Source organism: Condylura cristata, unplaced genomic scaffold (assembly GCF_000260355.1).
Source record: "Condylura cristata isolate star-nosed mole 26May11 unplaced genomic scaffold, ConCri1.0 scaffold00029, whole genome shotgun sequence".
Lineage (NCBI taxonomy): Eukaryota > Metazoa > Chordata > Mammalia > Eulipotyphla > Talpidae > Condylura > Condylura cristata.
The window spans coordinates 9,346,884-9,366,536 of NW_004567130.1; the positions used below are offsets into that span (position 1 = coordinate 9,346,884).

General features: G+C 40.3%; 1 protein-coding gene across 1 annotated transcript in view; it reads left to right on the forward strand.

Annotated features, from left to right (window-relative positions):
• HORMAD2 (HORMA domain containing 2) overlaps positions 1-841 on the forward strand; it is a 78,762-nt gene extending 77,921 nt beyond the window's left edge. Inside the window, exon 10 of the mRNA XM_012730921.1 lies at positions 737-841. Coding sequence (XP_012586375.1) covers positions 737-841 — 105 coding nt within the window. The remainder of the gene's footprint in view (positions 1-736) is intronic.
• The last annotated feature ends 18,812 nt before the right edge of the window (positions 842-19,653 follow it).

Genomic DNA, 19,653 nt, shown 5'->3' on the forward strand with positions numbered 1-19,653 from the left:
TATGTTATTCCACTTCATACTGAAGAAAGAACAGAGAATATGGAAAAATGTTTCCTCCTATCTATTGGCTGGAAAAATAGAATCATTTTCTGTGTGTTTCTTAGAATTTCAGGCATTTAAGATTATTTAACAGATTATAATACAGCTAATTGCTCACTCAATTAAATGAAAAGTTCTAAGAGTTTTACCAACGCTAAGCCCAATGAAGAAATATTTATCAATGATGAATTACTGAGCATCCTTTTAATCAATAGTATATACTCCTACCCAGCAGAAAGAAGGGCCATGATCCTCCCTAATTCACTGATTTGAACATATGATAGAAATGATAAGGATGTATGTTTCTGCTAACTGAAAATGGGACTTAAATTATATTTGCCTCTAAAGCAATCAGTGTCCTAGATCTCTTCTGACCCTTAATTGCTCCCTGTTGGCCTCGCACCTCGAGAACTCTTCCTCAAGAAATTGATGTTCTGAATTTATTAAAGAAAGAGCCAAGAAACTGTCTCTGAAACTGGCTGCCTCCAGGGAACCTCAGCTCCTGAACCTTAGAATATCAGACTTGGGTACTGGCAGTAGGTCCTCTGTACAGAGCCAAACCAGCCCACAGGAAAGCAGGTTTGGATCCGTTATGCAACTAGAGGGATTAGTGCTTCGTCTACCTGTCTTATAAATGACTTTCTTGTGCAAACATCAAGCATTGCTGAATTGTGCCTCTTTCTGATGATTCTCACAGATTCAAAGACTGGATTTTGTGTACAGTCAGCAGAGTTCTGAGAGCTCCAGAAAGAAGAGGAAGGTCAGCGAACCAGTGAAAGTCTTCATTCCTGACAGAAAATGAAAGTAGATAGTTTCATTGCATTTATTTTAATTTTATTTTGCAACAAATTTACATGAAATGTCTTAGTAAAAAAAGTAAGTTCCTATACCAAAACCTTTTGCTAAATATGTTGTTCAACTTTTTAAAGTCAATTTACTAAGTTACTGGATAGAACATAGGTTCACTTTGCCATAAGGAAACAAGGTCACCAGGGCTGCTTTAAAATTGTATTACTTTGAGGCTGAGTTAGAGGTGAGATACATTTTATATTTGTAAAAGAACCACAGAAGCTATTTTGAAAAGAAATAAACTGTTGTTCTCAAAGGAAAGAAGGATTTTCTTTGCATAATTAAATTCCCTAGGTATTTTCACACTAGGCATTTAAACTAGTGTGAACTGTTTTAGCTTGTTATAACCTGTGTACTAGAATTCCTCCCTAGCTTAATTAGAATTCCCACAGAATTGCATAGGATGTGCGTGGTGAGGCTTATCTAGGTCTGATTTTTGTGTTAACTTCAATCAAGTCAATTGTTGATCAGCCAATTGTTGGACTGAAATGTGCTCTCCCTGTAAAGTTCCTGAAATCTGGCCCTGGGATCTGTACTTTTGGCCTGTCCAAGACTAAGGAATAGTTTGCAATGCAGAAGCCTCGCTCTCTTCGTAAGGCCCAGTTTGAATGCTCCCCAACAAACACTTCACTTTATCAATCTTTAATCTGCAGGTGATGCTGCTAGTCTTGTCCTTATTCTGAAAGAATTTTGATAGACTTAATGATTAGTATAAGTTTAATAATAAATGACATAGTGTTAATTTTACTACCTATATAATATGGAATTTAATAATTTAAATGGATTGTAAGTCATATGTAAACTAAATTATATAAGCAATCAATTCAATATTAAGTATATATACTTTCTGGCTAAATAAAAGCAAAATTTAACTTTTTTTTCTCATCTTTTTTTCTTCACTTAGATCAATATTTCTCCAGGTGTAGTAAGGACATTAATTCTTGTAGTGACTGTTAAAATACAGATTGCTGGGCCTGCTTTATTTTTACTAAATAAAAATCTTAATGGTAGGACCTTGTAGAAGACTTTTTGGATTTCATGTATGCAGAATATTAAGAACCCAGGACCTTATGCCCAGAATAAGAGGACAAATCTGGGGTCAACTGTACACTTTAGCCAGCCAAAGGCTCTCTGTGACTGTAACATAGGAAAACCCAAGGAGACCTCCCTGACCAGCACTATCCTTTGCTGTTGTGTCCATTCCTGACTACCCACAGTTAGCCTGCACACTGAGGTCTTGAATTGGGCTGTAGAAACAGGGTGGCCACGAAGCAGCATTTCCCTGGCATGTTAAGTATATTCAATAATCTTACTCTACCACTACAGGGAAAAGGAGGGGCGCTCCCTGGTGGTGCAGTGGGTTGAAGCATAGCACTGTGAAGCTAGCCACAGCTACTTCAGGGCCAGTTCAGGAGGTGACCCACATGGAGCAGCAGACTTCTCCAGTCTCGCCCACCGCTCCTCTCAGCAGTGGATTTCGTTGCTCTGCCTGTTCTGCTCCCCACTCTGTCTCTGGTGAATCCTCTCACCCCCCTGTACATCTGGCCTATACCCCCATCTGGCCTGTATGCGTAAATAATAAATATTTTTTTAAATAAAGGGAAAAAGGAGAGGTAAAGGTACTGGGTTTGTTATATCCTTCAGGATATAACAGTATAGCCTGAGTCATCACAATTTCTTTTAAGTGAATTACCTAAAGAATTTAGTTGTCTAGTAGAGTCATTAGGCTTATTTTGTGTTTTTCCAAAGGGTAGGTCTTAGACCAAACTGGTAAGAACTACAAGATGTCAATTTGGATTAGAATAAGGAAGAACTTTTTAACTCCAAAGATTGTTGATATTTTGAAATGGGCTACCTTGTGAGGTCACTAGTGAGCTTGCCTCCACTACAAGTGTTTGAACACAAAAGAGCTTTATAGAGACTCTAGGAATCTTAAAAGCAAAATAATTAGAAGGACTAAGTAGTCAATCTGGACTTTAAAGGAGTCATTTTGTTTAAAAGGGGGAATTCAACTCTCAACCTATATTTACAATTTTCATAAACTTGGTTTAATGTTGACAGATCCATTTAGTCACAGTCTGCAATCTGAATCCATTTAGAATATTTCTATAATGATTTTTATTGCCTCTCAACACCCTCTGTCCCAGCAAAACAATCTTCTATTGATGTCAATAGATGGAATGTGTATGTGTGATGCCGTGTGTATGAGGCAGCACAGAGAGGTTCCTGGATCTATAGCCTTAGCTGAGCACATAGGAAAAGAGACCTGTTATCAAGAGGATTTGAGAACCATGAAAATGTGAACTGGCTGATCTTATATAGCACAGCTCATATATGCAACCAGTTATCAAGACTGAAATATATTCAATTTTGTTTATTGGATGATTTATTAGAATGAAAAAATGTTTTCTCTGGTCTATTAATTTCTGTCACTAATAGTAATGGAATGAATAAACTCAAGTTCCTGAGCAGCTGAAATTTCAGTGAAAAAAATGAAAACTTAGATATGAGCTGGGGATTCTGAGCTGTTTCTATATTACCCATTCCCTCACACTACCTGTGCTTGGTTCTTCACTATGTTAACAAAGATTAGATGATCATTGCTTGGAAACTGGGACATTGTTGAATTAAAAATTATGCAGGGGAAATTTGACTTTGCTGTTTGGGGTTTTTCTGTCTTTACAGAAAGTTGGCCTAACTGGAAAGAGATAGGTTAGGCTCATGATTGCCACCAGTCTTTGAAGCCAGGCGTCAAAACCGCACCTCACTTCCCCTCTCTTAGTTTATCTGGGTTCTTTCATTCACCACCTTAGCTCCGCCAGAAACTGGAAATGTTCATCAGTATCAAAGTTGCACTCATATAAGTTCAAAGTTGTGTGTGTGTTTTAAAAATGTCACTAATCATTAGAGCCAATGAGTTGAATTGTTAATTTATGGTTTTTAATTCAATAATATTGACACTTCAGAGATTTTCATTGATTCTTATAATAAAAGTAATGCACATTTATAAACATTATCATTTGAAGGAGGTCCCAGGTGATAAAATGATCTTGTAAGAGGACAAATGATACCCTTCATTCTGTATGAGTGTAGTTTCTGTATATGTGAGAAAAGCCTTTGTCCCAGGTAAATTCTTTTTAGGAATTAGTTTGTATTTTTAAAAAACTAATATTTTTTAAAAAGATTTATTTATTTATGCATACAGAACTGGGGTACAGGTCAGAGGTGCAAGGGGCAGTGAGAAGATTCACCAGAGACAGAGTGGGGAGCAGAACAGGCCAACTGACAAAGTACACTGCTGAGGGGAGCAGCGGGCAGTCAGTAGAGGTCTGCTGTGCCATGTGGATCACCTCCAGGGCCAGGGATCAAACTCATGCTAAAGTGGCTTTAACTTTTTAGTGCTGTGGCGCCACCAGGGAGGGCCCTACAAACTAATATTTTAAGTGTGATTGTGTTATTTTTGTAATGAGGGCTTCATTGAGACTTGCTACTCAGTTTACAGCTTGTCATTGACAAGAGTACCACTGGGAGCCTTAATGAACCCTTTGATTATGCAATGGTAAAGCCAAGGTTCTATCCAGAAATGGGGACATTTGAAGTATTAACCTGTTCATCTAGCTTCCCCTTGGAAGTTAGATCATCACCGCAAATAGGGCTTCCTTCTGGGACTATCAAATTTGTTGAGACTGACTCTTACAAGAGGTGGTGGGGGTTCGCTACTACTGACAAACTGTGATGTCAAAGAGGGGGCAGTAGTGGTTACACTGATGCCTGAGACCTAACTGAAAGTTGCACATGAGACTCATTGAATAGAGGACCCTGGAAAAAGTCTCTTAAACATTTTAGTCTGGCCTTCATTGTGTTGTGATGTTCAGTCATAGAAGGATTTCCCTGTGGAAGGGTAAAGAGGTAAGCTGATTGAAATAGCAAAAATTATCCAAAATAGGCTGGTAGAAGAGCATGGACAAAACCCTGGTGTAAGAGTAGACTTCGAGGGTAGTTATTTGGATATTGTAGGACTCCTGAAGACTGGAAGATTCTGTGTTCCTTTTGGATTACAAATTGACTATAGGAGAGGCTTGCAGTTTTCATCTTCCTTTTAGTAAGTTAGTTAAGAAATAGCCTGGGCTGCTGGCTTCAAAACCAATTGTCATTTTATAGACAAGTTATTTCTACTTGCTAGCTCTCAGTTTCTTCAATCTGTAACACATGGATCTTAATAGTAGCTGCCTAATATCATTGTTGTGAAAATTAAGTAGGAAACTGAATCTAATTGCCCAACACAGAGTTCAAAAATGTTCATCATTGTTACTATTTTTTTAAAAAAGATTTATTTATTTATACAGAACTGGGGTACAGGCCAGAGATGCGGAGGGTGAGAGGCTTCACCAGAGACAGAGCGGGAAGCAGAACAGGCAGATCGGCGAAGTACACTGCTGAGGGGAGCAGTGGGCGGGCCAGGAGAGGTCTGCCTCACCATGTGGTCACCTCCGGGGCAGGCGGGAATCGAACTCATGCAGAAGTGGCTTTAGCTTCTTAGTGCAGTGCTTTAACACGCTGCGCCACCAGGGAGGGCCTCATTGTTACTATTTTTTAACTCATGATGTGTCCGGGCTCTTACTCTCAGAAATTTAGATTCCTGTGCTGCTTTTGGCATACACAGACCCTGCATCAACACCTTCTTCAAGCCTGAATTAGCACTTGAACCATGCTCCCAGTGGCATATATTCTCAAAACCCTCCCACTCCTATCCTCAAGTGGAAATTCTCTTTCTCTCAAGATAGTTTGATGGAAGGGAAACATCAGATTAAAGAGCTGTCCTTCAATATTTGCATTTTTAAAAAGATTTATTTATTTATGCACACAAGAACTGGGCTGTAGGCCAGAGGTACAGGGGCAGTGAGAGGATTCACCAGACACAGAGTGGGGAGCAGAACAGGCAGATCTCCTGAAATATACTGCTGAGGGGAGCAGTGGGCCAGACAGGAGAGGTCTGCTGCATCATGTGAGTCACCTTTCTGACTGGGGATCGAACCCATGCTGCAGTGTCTGCAGATAGGTTCACAGTGCTGCACTCTAACTCTTTGTGGCACCAAGAAAGGCCCAATATATATTTGCATTTTAAAACAGAAACTTGTTAATTAAAAAGTGAGTCTTACTTAGGGACTGTGGTATGAGGACAGATTTAATAAACAGAGAAGAAAATATGAAGAGAATTTTGTAGCTATCTTCAAATATATAGGAGGGTGTAAAGAAATTCAGGCAACCACAGGTGCAATCTCAATTATTCCAGAGTGGGAACAGACCCATTTGGAATAAGTTGCAGGGAGACAGATTTGGATTCAGCATATTGAAGAATTCCCCTCTATACATTAGAAAAGTTCCTTGCACTTGGGTGACAATCAACATTAATGTTTTATTGTTAATTATTGAATTATTTTTAATTGTTAGTAATTAGAATTGTCAACTGGTCATGCTGCTTCTGGCTAAACCAAGTTTCCTGTCACTAGAGGTGTTCAAGCTGAGTTGGCCAGAATGTTGTCCCTTAAAAAATTAAATGAGGCCCTTCCTGGTGGCACAGTGGGTTAGTTTGCAGCACTGCAAGCTGGCCGCAGTGCTTAGTGCAAGCTTGATCGCCGGCCCCAGAGGTGATCCACATGGTGCAGCAGCCTTCTCCTGACTGCCTGCTGCTCCCCTCAGCAGTGTATTTGTCTGCCTGTTCTGCTCCCCACTGTCTCTGGTGAAACCTCTCACTGCCCCTTGCACCTCTGGCCTGTACCCCAGTTCTGTATGTATAAATAAATCTTTTTTAAAAATTAAATGAATACTAAGATCTCTTTTAATGGTGGGATTTCAACAGATATTTTGGAGCAAAGGAAAATTTTATAAATCTTTTTTCCAAAAGACAATAAATGAAGTAGTTAAAACTAAGGGTTCTGAATTTAGACACTTCCTGGACTCAAACCCTAGTCATCCTGCTTACGAGCTGTGTGACATTGGGCCAAATATTTGCTATCAGTTTCCTTATCTGTCAAAGGGGTTCAATTACAGGGTTTTCTTCATCGATTTACTGTGAGAACCAAATGACTCAATACAAGTAGAGTGTTTAGAAGACTGGCACATAGAAAGTTAATGTTTAATACATATTAATTATGAGGTATTACTTGATGTCCTTACCATTTCTACAGCTTTTTGTCTTCTCAGTATTAGAAGGAGGTTTTTTTTTTGTAGCATGATTGACCCTGACCTTGTTTTTCCTAAAACAAATGTCACTATAATTAGACAGGGCACTTGTATTTCCTATAAGCAAGCTTTAAAGCTAAATAAGCATACAGGGCCTGTGACGCACACTAAATGAAGGACCCCATTGATGAAATACAATCATAGCTGTGGACACCTTAACCCTGCTGTATGCCTGGCAAGTGATAGAGGCCCAGTAAATATTTGTTGAATGAATAGATGAACTTGGCAGAGTTCTTATTATTTCCTACATTTTATTTATTTATTTTTGATTAGGTAATACAGTCACATGATTTAAAATTCAAAAGGAACAAAAGGCTATATAGTGAAATCATCCCTCCCACCCTGTCCCCAGCCACCCTTCCCTTAGGTAACTAAAATAACCACTTTCTTATATATCTTTCCAGAGCTATTTTAGGCATAAAAAAGTAAATACATTATTAGTATATGCACATTCTTTTCTTACAAATGGCAACATACATTGTTCTAGACATGTCTATTGGAGTAGACCCAGGAGTGGGGGTAAACATGGGCACAATAGGGAGGAATAGAGAAGAGCTCAGGGAGAAGAATCAACTAGGAGACATTTGTGTTAATCCAGATATAAAATGATTGGAATTTGAGCTAATATATTTTGGGGGGTTAATTGGAAAGTTGAGTGGGTTTTGTTAAAGCATACACCACGCGATACACCACAACTATCAAAATATAGAGCATTTCTGGCGACCCCAAAGTTCCTTTGTGTTTCTTTCTAGCCAGTCCCCTTCCCTGGGCCCATACCTCTGGTCCCTGCTTTGTCAGTTTTCCTGCTGTTGTGGTTCAAGCCTGCATGGCATGGTGGGATTGCCACTCAGCAAAGCTAATCATAGCATCAATCATTGTGAACAGCAGTTACATATGCTTATTCATTTAATCCTCCTCACAACTGAAGAAGGCAGGTACTGTTGTTTCAGATAAGGTAGAGAAGTTAAGTCACTTGCCCATAATCATCCAGGTAATAAGTAGCAAAATCAGAATTTTGAGCTGAAAGCAATCTACTTTCACAGACCTTAGGTTAAAGAAAAAAAAAAAAATCCAGCTGTACCAGAAAGACTTAACAAGATCAAGAAAAAAAATTTTAGTAGTTTAATATAAAAGGATTGTCTAACAGCCTTCAAGTGTGCTTTAAATGGTTACGAGCCTTTTCTTGGTAGGTGTTAGTCAGCAGGCAGTGTCTACTCTTCTTGCCTTTAGTATGCTCACCAACCACATTGCTTTCTTCTAAGAACTCATGATATGTAGAACTGTCTATGCTAAGGAATTGGTGTGGTCAGGGCATTACTAAGAATGACAACTATCTCTGCCTTTCGATAAGTCCATGTCATTCTGAAACCACAAGGAATATGGTTAGGTCCTCAATAAAAATATGCCTCTTTCACTTTTGCCTCTGAAGGACGTTTCTCCTGGATCAAGATGCTAATTCATAATAATGCCATTGGATAGGCTTAACCTAAAGGAATTAATTATATTGGGGGTTCAGAAATTTACCAGGATAAGGAAAATGCTCCCCAGCTATAATAGTATGAGAAAGAAACCACTGAACTAAGTAATATTGAAACAAATTCCTGTAAAGTCACAGGCACGTTTGCTAAGCTAACTGTAGACCCCAGAGAATAGGGTGAAAATGTTAATAATGAAACCAATTTTTACTCAGTGGTGGGGGTTTATTAAATAGAGGTCAGGTTTTTTCCAAATACTTCAAATTCTTTAATATCACCTTGAATTTGAGGCCTAAGTTTGTCATTTATTGCCAAGCAGTAATTTTAACGTGCTTTTTAAAAAAACAAGATCATAGTTATCTCCAGTCAAATTGAATAAGAGAAAATGGACTTAGGATACAGTATTTGAAATCTGAAACAAGACAGTAGAATGATCTTTTCTGGAAGTCTAGATTGATTTTAATGCATTGGTGCCTCAAGATGAATTAGATGAATTAGATGAGATGAATTTCTGGTCTTACACCTTAGCATGGCCCATTTTCACACTGTCCAAATCTCCCAAAATGACAGTATCAGAGAAAAACATAATGGTAGGAGAATATCTGTGGTGCTAGGAACTGTGCTGGAGGTAAAACCACCAGGAGTAGAAGTAGTGGGTGGTAAACAGTTTACTATAAATCTGGTTTGGGGCCTGGATTCCCTCTGCCTAGACTCTGGGGTAATTTGGAGCAGGGAGGTAGAGTTCCCGTAGGAGGCCAACCCTTTAGCAATCATTCTGAAGGAGCTTCGGGAGATCAGTCAAGTTCTCTGATCCCTCCTCCAGACACAGGCTACTACTGAGTAAAAGTGAGATTCCACTGAACCTAGTCTATGGTTAACCAAAGCTCAGTCTTAAGGATGGGGAAAGATTTTTTTAATTAATGAAACTCATTTTATCATTACAATATACTTAGAATAGTCATTTAAATGCTGTAAACTCTGTGATGACGCATGATCTAAAGTGACTTTGAAAGTGTCAGGGGTTGTAAGATGATAGAACCCCTTTGGCTCTTTATGCTAGTGCTTGTCTTTGAAGTATTTCTTAGAATGGACAAGCTACATAAAATCTAATCTGGCTTTAACTAAAAGTCTAATAGTTCTGATGGAAACTGTTAAACCAATTCTGTAACCAAAGAGAGAAACAGCTTAAAACTGCCAGGTATCAGTATTATTGTAATACTCCTTTTCTCGAAACCCTATATCTGAAACTTATAGGTAAGGATTTACAGTAAGCAGCAGGTACTTGGAAACTTGTCGGTTAAGCTGCAGCAGAAGAAAAACTTCTGCTGTAAGCTTTTTAACCCTTTAAAGTCAGAAATATTAAAAAAAAACTTTCACAATTAGTTTCTAAGGAAATTATATAAAGGTCATGATACTAAAATGAAAAACTCTAGATTGTCATTTCAAGTGGGCCATAGCCTCCTAAAGAAAAAGCAACCTGGTCTTTCTTTGGGGGGGATGGGTTATAAATAACAATCAAAATTTAATTTCTCATTATATTCCTAAAGTGACTTCATTTCCTGCTGCTCCCCCAGCCTCTTCAAAATTGAGAACACAACAAATATTTGCATAGGTTTATTATTCACATTTAATCATGAATAATTCACTCTGTACAGACAGCTGGGTAAACAAGAGATTTGGAATTTCCTTTTTCTAGAATATTTTTCCCTTGACTGAAAGGAAACAGCATTAGTGTGATTTTACGATTTTCAGTGCCATCTTCTCCTTCCTCCCCATGGGAAAAAGCACCTCCACCCCCACCCCCAGTTTTGTGCTTTTTTCTATTGGCTTCTTTCTATCAGTTCTTGGCCCATACTTCACTTACATTTGTTATTACAAGGTGAAAAATCATTCACTTTTTCACTCGTGGCATATATTTATAGGTTTGTTTTGTGTGGATATTCTCACTCGGGAAAATCCTTCCAAACTTATTCTGCCTGATCATTATATCCTTCATCTATCAGTCATTAACAATTTCATAATTATTTGACTATCTCCCACAAAGCCGGTTCTCATTTCCTCGGCTCCTCCCAGGCCTACGTGAGAAAGTGAAGTATGTCTCACGAACACAGGTTTATCCAGGGCATTTCAACCTCTGGGCAAGGGGGCATAATATACCAAAGGTCAAGGATCCTTCCAGTCTGTGAACGTCACGAATCAAACTGTGATAGTATAACTTGTGGTTTAGGAGAGAATTAGGCTTGTAGTAATCCATCTCTAACCAAATGAGGGGGTCATAGTATACTCTTGGGAAACCCCTGCTCTTTGTCATGACCTGACAATTTAAAAATGTTTAATAGCCAACAAATGTCATGTGTCCACCCTAATTATATTAGTTGAGGACAAACATAGGCATAAAGATATGTGTATCTTCTCTTTGGCAACATATATCATTAAATATGAATGCTGTAGAAATATGACAGCTGGCATCCCAGAAAAAAAGTGTTTTCTTCATTTAGCAAACACTTGGATGATGTTTGCTAAGGGCTAGACATTTACTAATCTAAGTTTATGTTCTACATAAACTCTCTAGTTCTCATAACAACACTGTAATATAGATACAGTCCTTACCTCCATTTGACAGATGAAAAAAGTGAAGCATAAAGAGAAATTAAATGATTTGCTTAATGTCACTACAAGAAGTGGTAGAACCAGGATTCAAACCAGCAGTCTGACTCCCAAGTCTGTGCTTTTAACTACCATGTTATACCACGAGTATCATATCTGCTTATTGTGGAAAGTTTGGAAAAATAAGAAAAGCATAAAGAAGAAGAAAAACAATCCACAATCCCACCACCCATTTGAGTGTACTTCTTGTGTGTGTGTGTGTGTGTGTGTGTGTGTGTTAGTGGTGTCAACCTCCCCTCGCTCCTCTCTCCCACTCTCTCCCATTATTGTTGTTATAGCTGTACATTGTAAGCATCCTTCTATAGAAAAATCTTAATTTGATCAAACATTCCAATGATTTTTCATTGTCTACTTTGTAAAAACCCATCTAGCCAAGTTTAGAAGCACATTTCGTAGGGTGGGGCTGCTGACTCAGTAAAAACCTTCCCAGAAAGGGACTGAGCATGGTTTCTTCTAAGTGACCTGAAAAATTGTATTCTAGAAATATAGCGTGACTTTTCTCTTCAAAAAAGTCACTTCATATGTCCACTTCATATGGTTGTTTCCTAAGGGTGGAGGCAGGGGGTGAATCTTGGTGCAAAGAAAAATGTAGGCTAGTCAACAGGAAGCCTGAAGTCCTTGATGTAGCTCTGTGGCCTCGAACCATCCCTGGCATGACTGCTTTCTCTTTCTTTGATAGGCATTACAATAGTAATAACAGCAACAAAAATAATAGATATTAAACAAAATTTACCTGGTAAACTAAACCTATGAATAGATATGCCAAGACAGAATAGAATACTCTTTGAAGCCAAGGCAGTGGTGAGCATTGCTCTGGCTGGCGACAGTTTTGGCCAAGTCACATGCCATCCTGTCAACAGTCAGGGTCATAAACAGCATAGTAATGTGCTGATCTAACCTCAAAACCTCTTGGGAGCACAAGGAAATTGGCTTGAAAAGACTATTTCTTTTTTTCCTCCCTTGTTAATTAAATGCTCTAATTAAATGGACAGAAAGAGATAACAACATTTGAAAGTAAAAGCTGAAGGATTTTTCCTATTTCTGGGTAAAAAAAATAATCAAATAGTTAGAAAATAAATCCTGCATCAGTCCTCACTTTCCAACTGTTTTACCCATTTGCAGGTGAGGCAGTAGAGTAGAGCCAGAGGCCAACCTTTTGAAAGGGCCCTCTCTGGGAATTACTTTCATATGCACATAAATTTCCACAATAAATACTTTCTGGAGTTTGCAGGAAACTGATTTACTCTTTCAAGTTTCCTGTCCAATGTTCTAACTTGAGTTGTGCTACCAGAAAATCAGGTGTGTCTCAGTTACTAATTCAAACCTGCTTTTTTTTTTTTTTTTGAAATGAGAAGCCACTAACTTGAGCCCCTAAAACCCCACTCCCCTTAAGTTACCTTTAAGTTACCTTTTATCTACAATCAATGATCCTAGATCTCTTTGGAGTTGTGTGTGGCAAGTACAAGTTGACATTTAAGATGCAAGACCACATGTCAATTCTGGGCACTAAATTCACCCAACAACTGTAATTGTTTGCCTTCAACCACCTCTAAAGTGATCCTCTCTTGTGGCCAGTCCCATTGTACTACCTTTCAATGTCTCAGTGAAGCTTAGGTCACCCTGTTCACACCTCAGCTTAACATCTGGGCTTGAGGTGCTTTTTTCATGAAGGCACAGCCCAGAGGGAAAGAAGAGTGGAAGGATAGAAGGAAAGGAAAAGTGAAGGCTGGGAAGAAACCATGAGTGGTAAAAGTGGGCCCGAGTGCACATGAACAGAGACTTTCATGTGGCCTTTAGTGAGAACAGCGTAGCTTTGCAAGTTCTTAAAAATATGGATGGAGACACTTGAAATATAGGGAAGCACCAAATAGAAAGAATTGGAAATAAGCTTCCTCCTGATCTCTGAAAGTACTACACAGAGTTATAAGAAAGAGCAAAGCTAAGAGCAGCCTGGGAATCCACATGTAACTCCTCTTCATAGCTGAAAAGCCAAATTCCATTTTTAGTCAAAAAAAAGGGCATGAATTGCCATGAGCAAGAAAGGAGAGTGAGGAAATATTGAAAAAGAAACAAAGGAAAGGTCAGTGCTGGCTTTTGAGACTGACATCGTGATGAGATTTCCTTTCCTTGCTCCAAGTCTAGCTGGTGGTCTTAAGTTCATGGCATTGGGCAATTTTCCATGCTCTTGGGGGAGTTACAGAGAAGCAGCACTTCTTCAGACAGCTCATTGGGAAATGTGGAGACTCAGTGCCTAAATGGTTTTCATACTAATCCAGGATTTATGAATGCTCAGAAAGCCAGCATTAGGGAGGGTTTTTTAAATGACAGACATCAGCATTCTGATAAAGAAGTTTCTCTCTAGTCTGAAGGAGGTGGCAGGCCCCGGGAGGCTGGGAAGAGAGAAGTTTGGGGGCTCTGGGGTCCAAAGGACCCCGCCAGCAGAAGAACCTTCCCTTTCAAGCACCAACCAACCCCCCAGTGTACAAAGCTTTCAGTCGTGACTGGTACAAGTTGGACTCCATGACCTGAGAGAGTGAACTTTTCCTTCACAAATATGTGGTAGCAGCAGCTCTGCCCAGTTCCATACTCCTTAGGGGAAGTTAAATGCATTTTATACCATTGACCTGTTCTTCCAAAATTATATGGAAATTTAATAGTTTTAAATTGAAAAAAGCAGATATCTTACCTGATAGCTTTTGTAAATGCTTCTGCATATAAGCAAACACTTTTAAAAAATATTTTACTTGTAGTTCTGAATTTTTACCTGTGTCCTTTACCTCTGGAACACTTGGGATACTGTGAATGTTGTTGTTTAATAAACTGTCACCACCCATCTTGATTTCATAGAAAGTTATATTGGACAGATTGGTTTCCTGTAGAGTAAAAACAAATGTCCCAAGCCAATAAACTTAGGACTTTATAATATTCTAGCAATTTCTTTATACAAAAAATTTTTTTTTTAATTTCCAACATACTGGATGATCATTTCACTTGCACTTTGAACATAGCTTAGGCAAAGGTTTTAATAGAAGGACTAATCATTGGGCATAACTTAGTGCTGATTTTTAGTGGCTAACTCAGTCCACACACCGTGTTGGGAAGGAGTGGTACAGATTCAGGAGAGTGAGTCCTGTACCACTCGGAAAGTCTGTCCCAGCAGAGGTGACAAGCCCTCAAGAACATGTTAATGAGCATCACAGGGACCCAGAGAAAGGTCAGCAATGATGAGGGGCAGCTTCATAGAAGGGAGTGACTTTAGCTAGATTTTGAGGGGAGGTCAGGGTTTGGATACTCAGAGTTGGGCAGGAAGAGCATTTCCTACCAGGAGGAACAGAAGAGCAACTGCTCAGAGGAGTGAGGTAGTGCAGAAAATGAACCATCTTTCAGGGTTCCCAGGAGGGAGAGGAAGGTACATCCTGGAAAAGTTTCAGAAGGAATTATGAATTAAGGGTTTGTAAACACTTATGAGAGAATAATAATTGTTAGGAGCTAAGCATGAACTAAGAAGTAGTCATTTCCTGTTTTTTATAAGGTTGTTAGACTGGTAAACTAGAAGATTTCATCAAGGGGATTCTTGTGATTGCAAGGAAGTTTCTGTGGTCCCACACAGGAGCAGAATAGGAGGCCCTGAGTCCTGCTGTGTAGCTCATCCCAGCAGCATGTCAGCAATAGTCCTGTTAGGAGCAAGTTTTGTCTCAGTAAACATTGATTACCAAAGCTAGTAGGAAGAGAGGGTGGATTCCAGTGCATAAAGGGGCTCTGTGTTTGGCCCATTTCTTTATTCCATCTTCACTGATATTTCTGAAAGACAAACACACAGGATTCATCTATCAGGATTTTAATTAAAATGAAACAGGATGGGAAAAATAAATATTTGTTGATATACTGAAAAAGTTATTTTGGGGGCAACAATGATGGAGAAAAACCTATAAGCTGAATACCATGTGTAAAATATTGTATTAAACTTAAAAAAATCAACTTTTCAAGAAGCAGAAAGAGCTCAGTCACACTTGATGTGACAAGAGTCCTAGGCTTTTTGCTGACCAACAGTGTGTTGCACTTGACAACAAAACTGGTATTTAGTTAACGCATAGTGTGTATTCCTCAAGTCAGCAAACACTTGTTTAGTGCCCAGTGTATGCTGACCACTGGGCTGTGAACATACTCAGACTGAGAGGTGGAACCCCCAGCCTCATGCACTTAGGGAACTTCACTAAGGGAAAGAAACAAAAACACATCAAAAAATCATCAAATTTGTGAGAGGCTTAGAGACACACAAATGAAGTTCAGGGAAAAATAGTGAAGGACTCTCTGAGGAAGTAGCATTCCAGTTGAAGTCATGTGAAAGGGAAGACAAGGCAGGGAGGCAGAACTTTCTAGACAGGACAGGAAATGTATTGACCCTGAGTCTGGAAGGAGCTTGATGTCTTCCCAGAACTGAAAGACTGATGAAACTTGTCCATATTTGTGGCAACCGATACCCATTCTCCTGTTCCCATTGAGGATGGGGTGCCAGCAGGACGGGACTACGTCTCCCAGTCTCCTCTGCAGCTGAATATGGTCCTGGGACTGATTTCCGCCCAGTGGAAGAGTGGAAACAAGGTGGCCTGTGCTGGGAATTGGGCACCTAAGAGACAGGCCATAACCCCTCCCCATGTTCTTTTCCTCTGGTTGTGTCCAGATTGGCAGAGAGGAACCTATATACTAGTGAACCCCAGTTGGAAAGGGACTGGGACCCCTGAATGACTACAGAGAGCAAGGTCACCTGGATCAATCACCTCATGATTTGATGAATTACTTGAGAGAGAAAAAAAATTTATAGTCTTTTAGCCACTGAATTATCATCTCCCTTACCTAACCTATTAGAGAAACTAAGGTGATAAGCCAGTCCTTCTTTTAAGAGGCACCGGCCTCTTGAAACCTGTCCAGGGAGAGGCAACGACGACGACATTTAAGAATCAGAAAACCCAGTCAGTGAAAATCTGTTAAGTCACTATGGGTTTAGTCTGCAAAAGAGATTTCTCAGAGGTGGCATCATGACTATCTTCAAACATTAAGGGAGGGGAACGAAGCTAAATGGGATGGCTTCCACAGGACCAATGGGCTGGGGTTTATGATGAGGCAGATTCTGATTTAATATAGGGGAGAAGTTTCTAACACTTAGGGATGACTTAAACCCACCAGACTGCTTTGAGTGTCAGAGGCGTTTCTCCTTGCAGAGAATGTGTCCAAGCAGAGACTGGCAGCAACCTTGCAGGGAGATGATTATAGAGACAATTCTGACAGCATAGTGGAGAGTCTAGCAAATTTAGGATTTTAAGTAAGAGGTAGTAAATAATGCAGGTTGAAACAAGGGAGTTGAATGTCTTTTTGGATTGGATCCTGGAGACAAGAAGGAACCTTAAAGTTTTCTAAGTATAATAGCAACATGATAAAAGCAAGAACATTATTTTGGCCAACATCGTGAGGAGAAATCCTGAGTTTTATACTTTACGGTGTCACTAGGTGCTTCCATTCCAGTAGCAACTTAAGGAAAGCCAAGAGTTAAAGAATCTTGACTTTCATTACTTTGTTCTTGAGATAATCCAAAAAATATGTTGGGACTGGAATTTTTCCTAACTTATCTTTCAAGATGAATGATCCTTTAGCCCAAGGATCTCAAAGTACTTTACACCCTAGTTTCCTTCAGACTTGTCACATATCTGAACTGCTATGTCAGGGGGCAAGACTCTCAGATAAGACGCCTTCAGAAAGGGGCCAGTGAGTTGTTCAAGGTCATGGCAAGTCAGTGGTGGGCAGGCCCCAAACCCCGGCGAAGCGTGGCCTCGAATGAGATGTCTTCCGTGTACAAGAAAAACGAACCTGAGCGAACAGTGCTTTCAGAGTTGGAAATTTACCAAGACATTTCAAGTTCAACCAATTTCATTTTGCCGATGGGGAAAGTGAGGCTTGGCAAAGTCACAAGGACAGAAAACTACCTATGAGTTGAACCCAGATTCCTTGTGCTAGATGTCACCATCCCACCTACTGTAAACCACTTAACCCAGGAATACCCCACAAACAATTACCTGGAATCAGTTGGGCCATCATCCTTAGCTCCACTGTCTGGAAATACAAAGACTCATATTGGCTTTGGCCACCAAGGAAAGGAAACATTCTGCAATCCTTGAAAACTCATAGCTGAGGGGGGCGGGGAGAATTGTTTAAGCCTGTACTACATAGTCAAAAGGGAAAACATGTGTTTCACATTTGTCTTGGGATGGGAAAGAAAAACTTTTCCTTTCATTTAATCTTGATTTAAACAAACAGAGAGACTGCCCTTTTGGTAAACTCACTAAACGTCAAATATTGTTCACTAGCATGGCATCAGCTTACTAAGCCACTGCTGAGCCGCTTTCCTCACGTAATCCCTCAATTAGAAGGCACTTCAGCTTGAAGAAGGGCAATGAAAATAATACACATTTCCTCTGATGAACTGGGCAAGAGTCAGCGGTAGAGTCAGGTTTCCAAATCTATAACCTCCATTTCATCCAGATACCCGAGGCAACACGACTTCAGTCATGACTCAGGATTTTGGGAGTGAAGGCAAGCACGTCAAGTGATGTAAGAAAATTCCCCCATTTCCCCATCCCACTGGCGTTCTCCTCCCTGGGGATTTCAGCCCAGAGCGGTAGGGGGAGGGGCTGCTGTGTCCGTGGGTGCCGGTTAGCCGCACCCCCTGCGGCCAGTTCAGTGGCCAGCGTCAGCCTGACAAAGCACTCGGCTACAATTACTTTCCTGTGGACCTGGAGCTCAGACAATGACTTTCGCACTGTGTGTGAGAACCTCACAGAGTAAACCAAGAAGCAGAAGGGCCAGGTCTGGGCTAAGGGAAGTGTCAAGCGGGGGAGGCTAGAGAAGCAAGCCTACCTTTGAAGTCACTTTGTTTGTGAAAAGTCTGCTGAGCCTCTCTCAAGGCTACCCCGCTGGAATGAGGTTTCTGTGCATGTGGGGTTTAGGGCTATTATTTTTGGCTCCGATTTTCACCTCAGGCCCTCGCTAGTACATGTATAAATCCCATAACAACAGCCTGACATGAAATTGCTCACCCTCTCATTGCATCAGGGGACTTTTACTCAGGCAGATTTTGAATGCCTCATTGTTTTCATAGGACAGGAAATTTACTCTTGATGTAAATGAGGAATCTATTCCCCCATCCCTCATCTCCTTAGTAGATTTTTAGAGTTCTGCCTTGTAATCCCTCCACTGGCTCCTTCCATGAGAACAGCTGCTGCCCAAGTTCTTTCTTAGACTAGAGCTTTTCTTAGGACCCAAGTTATAGGCCAACTTCCCTGGATATGACATTGGGTGATGGGGTAAGAGCCACCCAAAGGCAAGGAGACATGGGAGCTTCTGAAAAGGGTTAAATTTTCTCTTTTTGGCTTAATTCTGACCTGGACCCAGGATTGCTTCTTACCCACAGATGGAATCCCCCATTCCCAAAGCTTATGATGCAGTTTTTCTTGGTATATGTCATGTGATGATACTGAGAACATTGTACTAGGACTCTGAAGTCAAAAAATATCTAACTGGTATCAGCAAGAAGATGCTCGATTCAGAATCACATCGCTACCTGCCACTGGAGCAAATCCCTGAGCAGAACAGAAAGTTACAGAAAAAGCCTTGCAAGTTTGCCCCATTGATGATATACTGTAGGCAAACCCTTTTACCCGTCACAAGAGTCCACTCAACCTTTTACTAATGTCCCCAGCCACAAGACTGTCTGAGAGAGACCCTCAAAGAAAAACAGAGTTCATAGAAATAACTACTTTTAGTCAGAGGAAACCAGACAAGGATGATGAAGAGGTCAACAGGAACAGTGGCCCTGTGGGATGAGTAAGCCCTTGATTGTTTGGTTCTGTAGTTCCAGAATCATTCTTTTCTACACGATTGAAAAGAAATCAATAATGCTTGAGGAAAAAAGTTTAGCACCATGTCTAACCCCAGACATAAGCCTAAGGTTGGAACACCATTGCACTTGTCTTTGTGTACAGCTTCATCATCAGGATGTTCCCGAGAGTCACAGGATACGTAAAGATGTTTATTATTTAAGGCCCTCCCTGGTAGCGCAGTGGGTTACAGCGAAGCACTGCAAGTGAGCCCAGCCGCTTCAGTGTGAGTTCGATCCCCACCCTGGAAGTGACCCACATGGTGCAGCAGACCTCTCCTGACCCACCTGTGCTCCCTCAGCAGTGTGCTTGGTCCATCTGCCTGTTCTGCTCCCCACTCTGTCTCTGGTGGGTCTGTTACAGGCAACAGCCTTTCACCCTAACAAATCCTCTCATTGCCCCTGCCCTTCTGACCTATACCCCTCTTTTATATGCATAAATAAATAAACCTT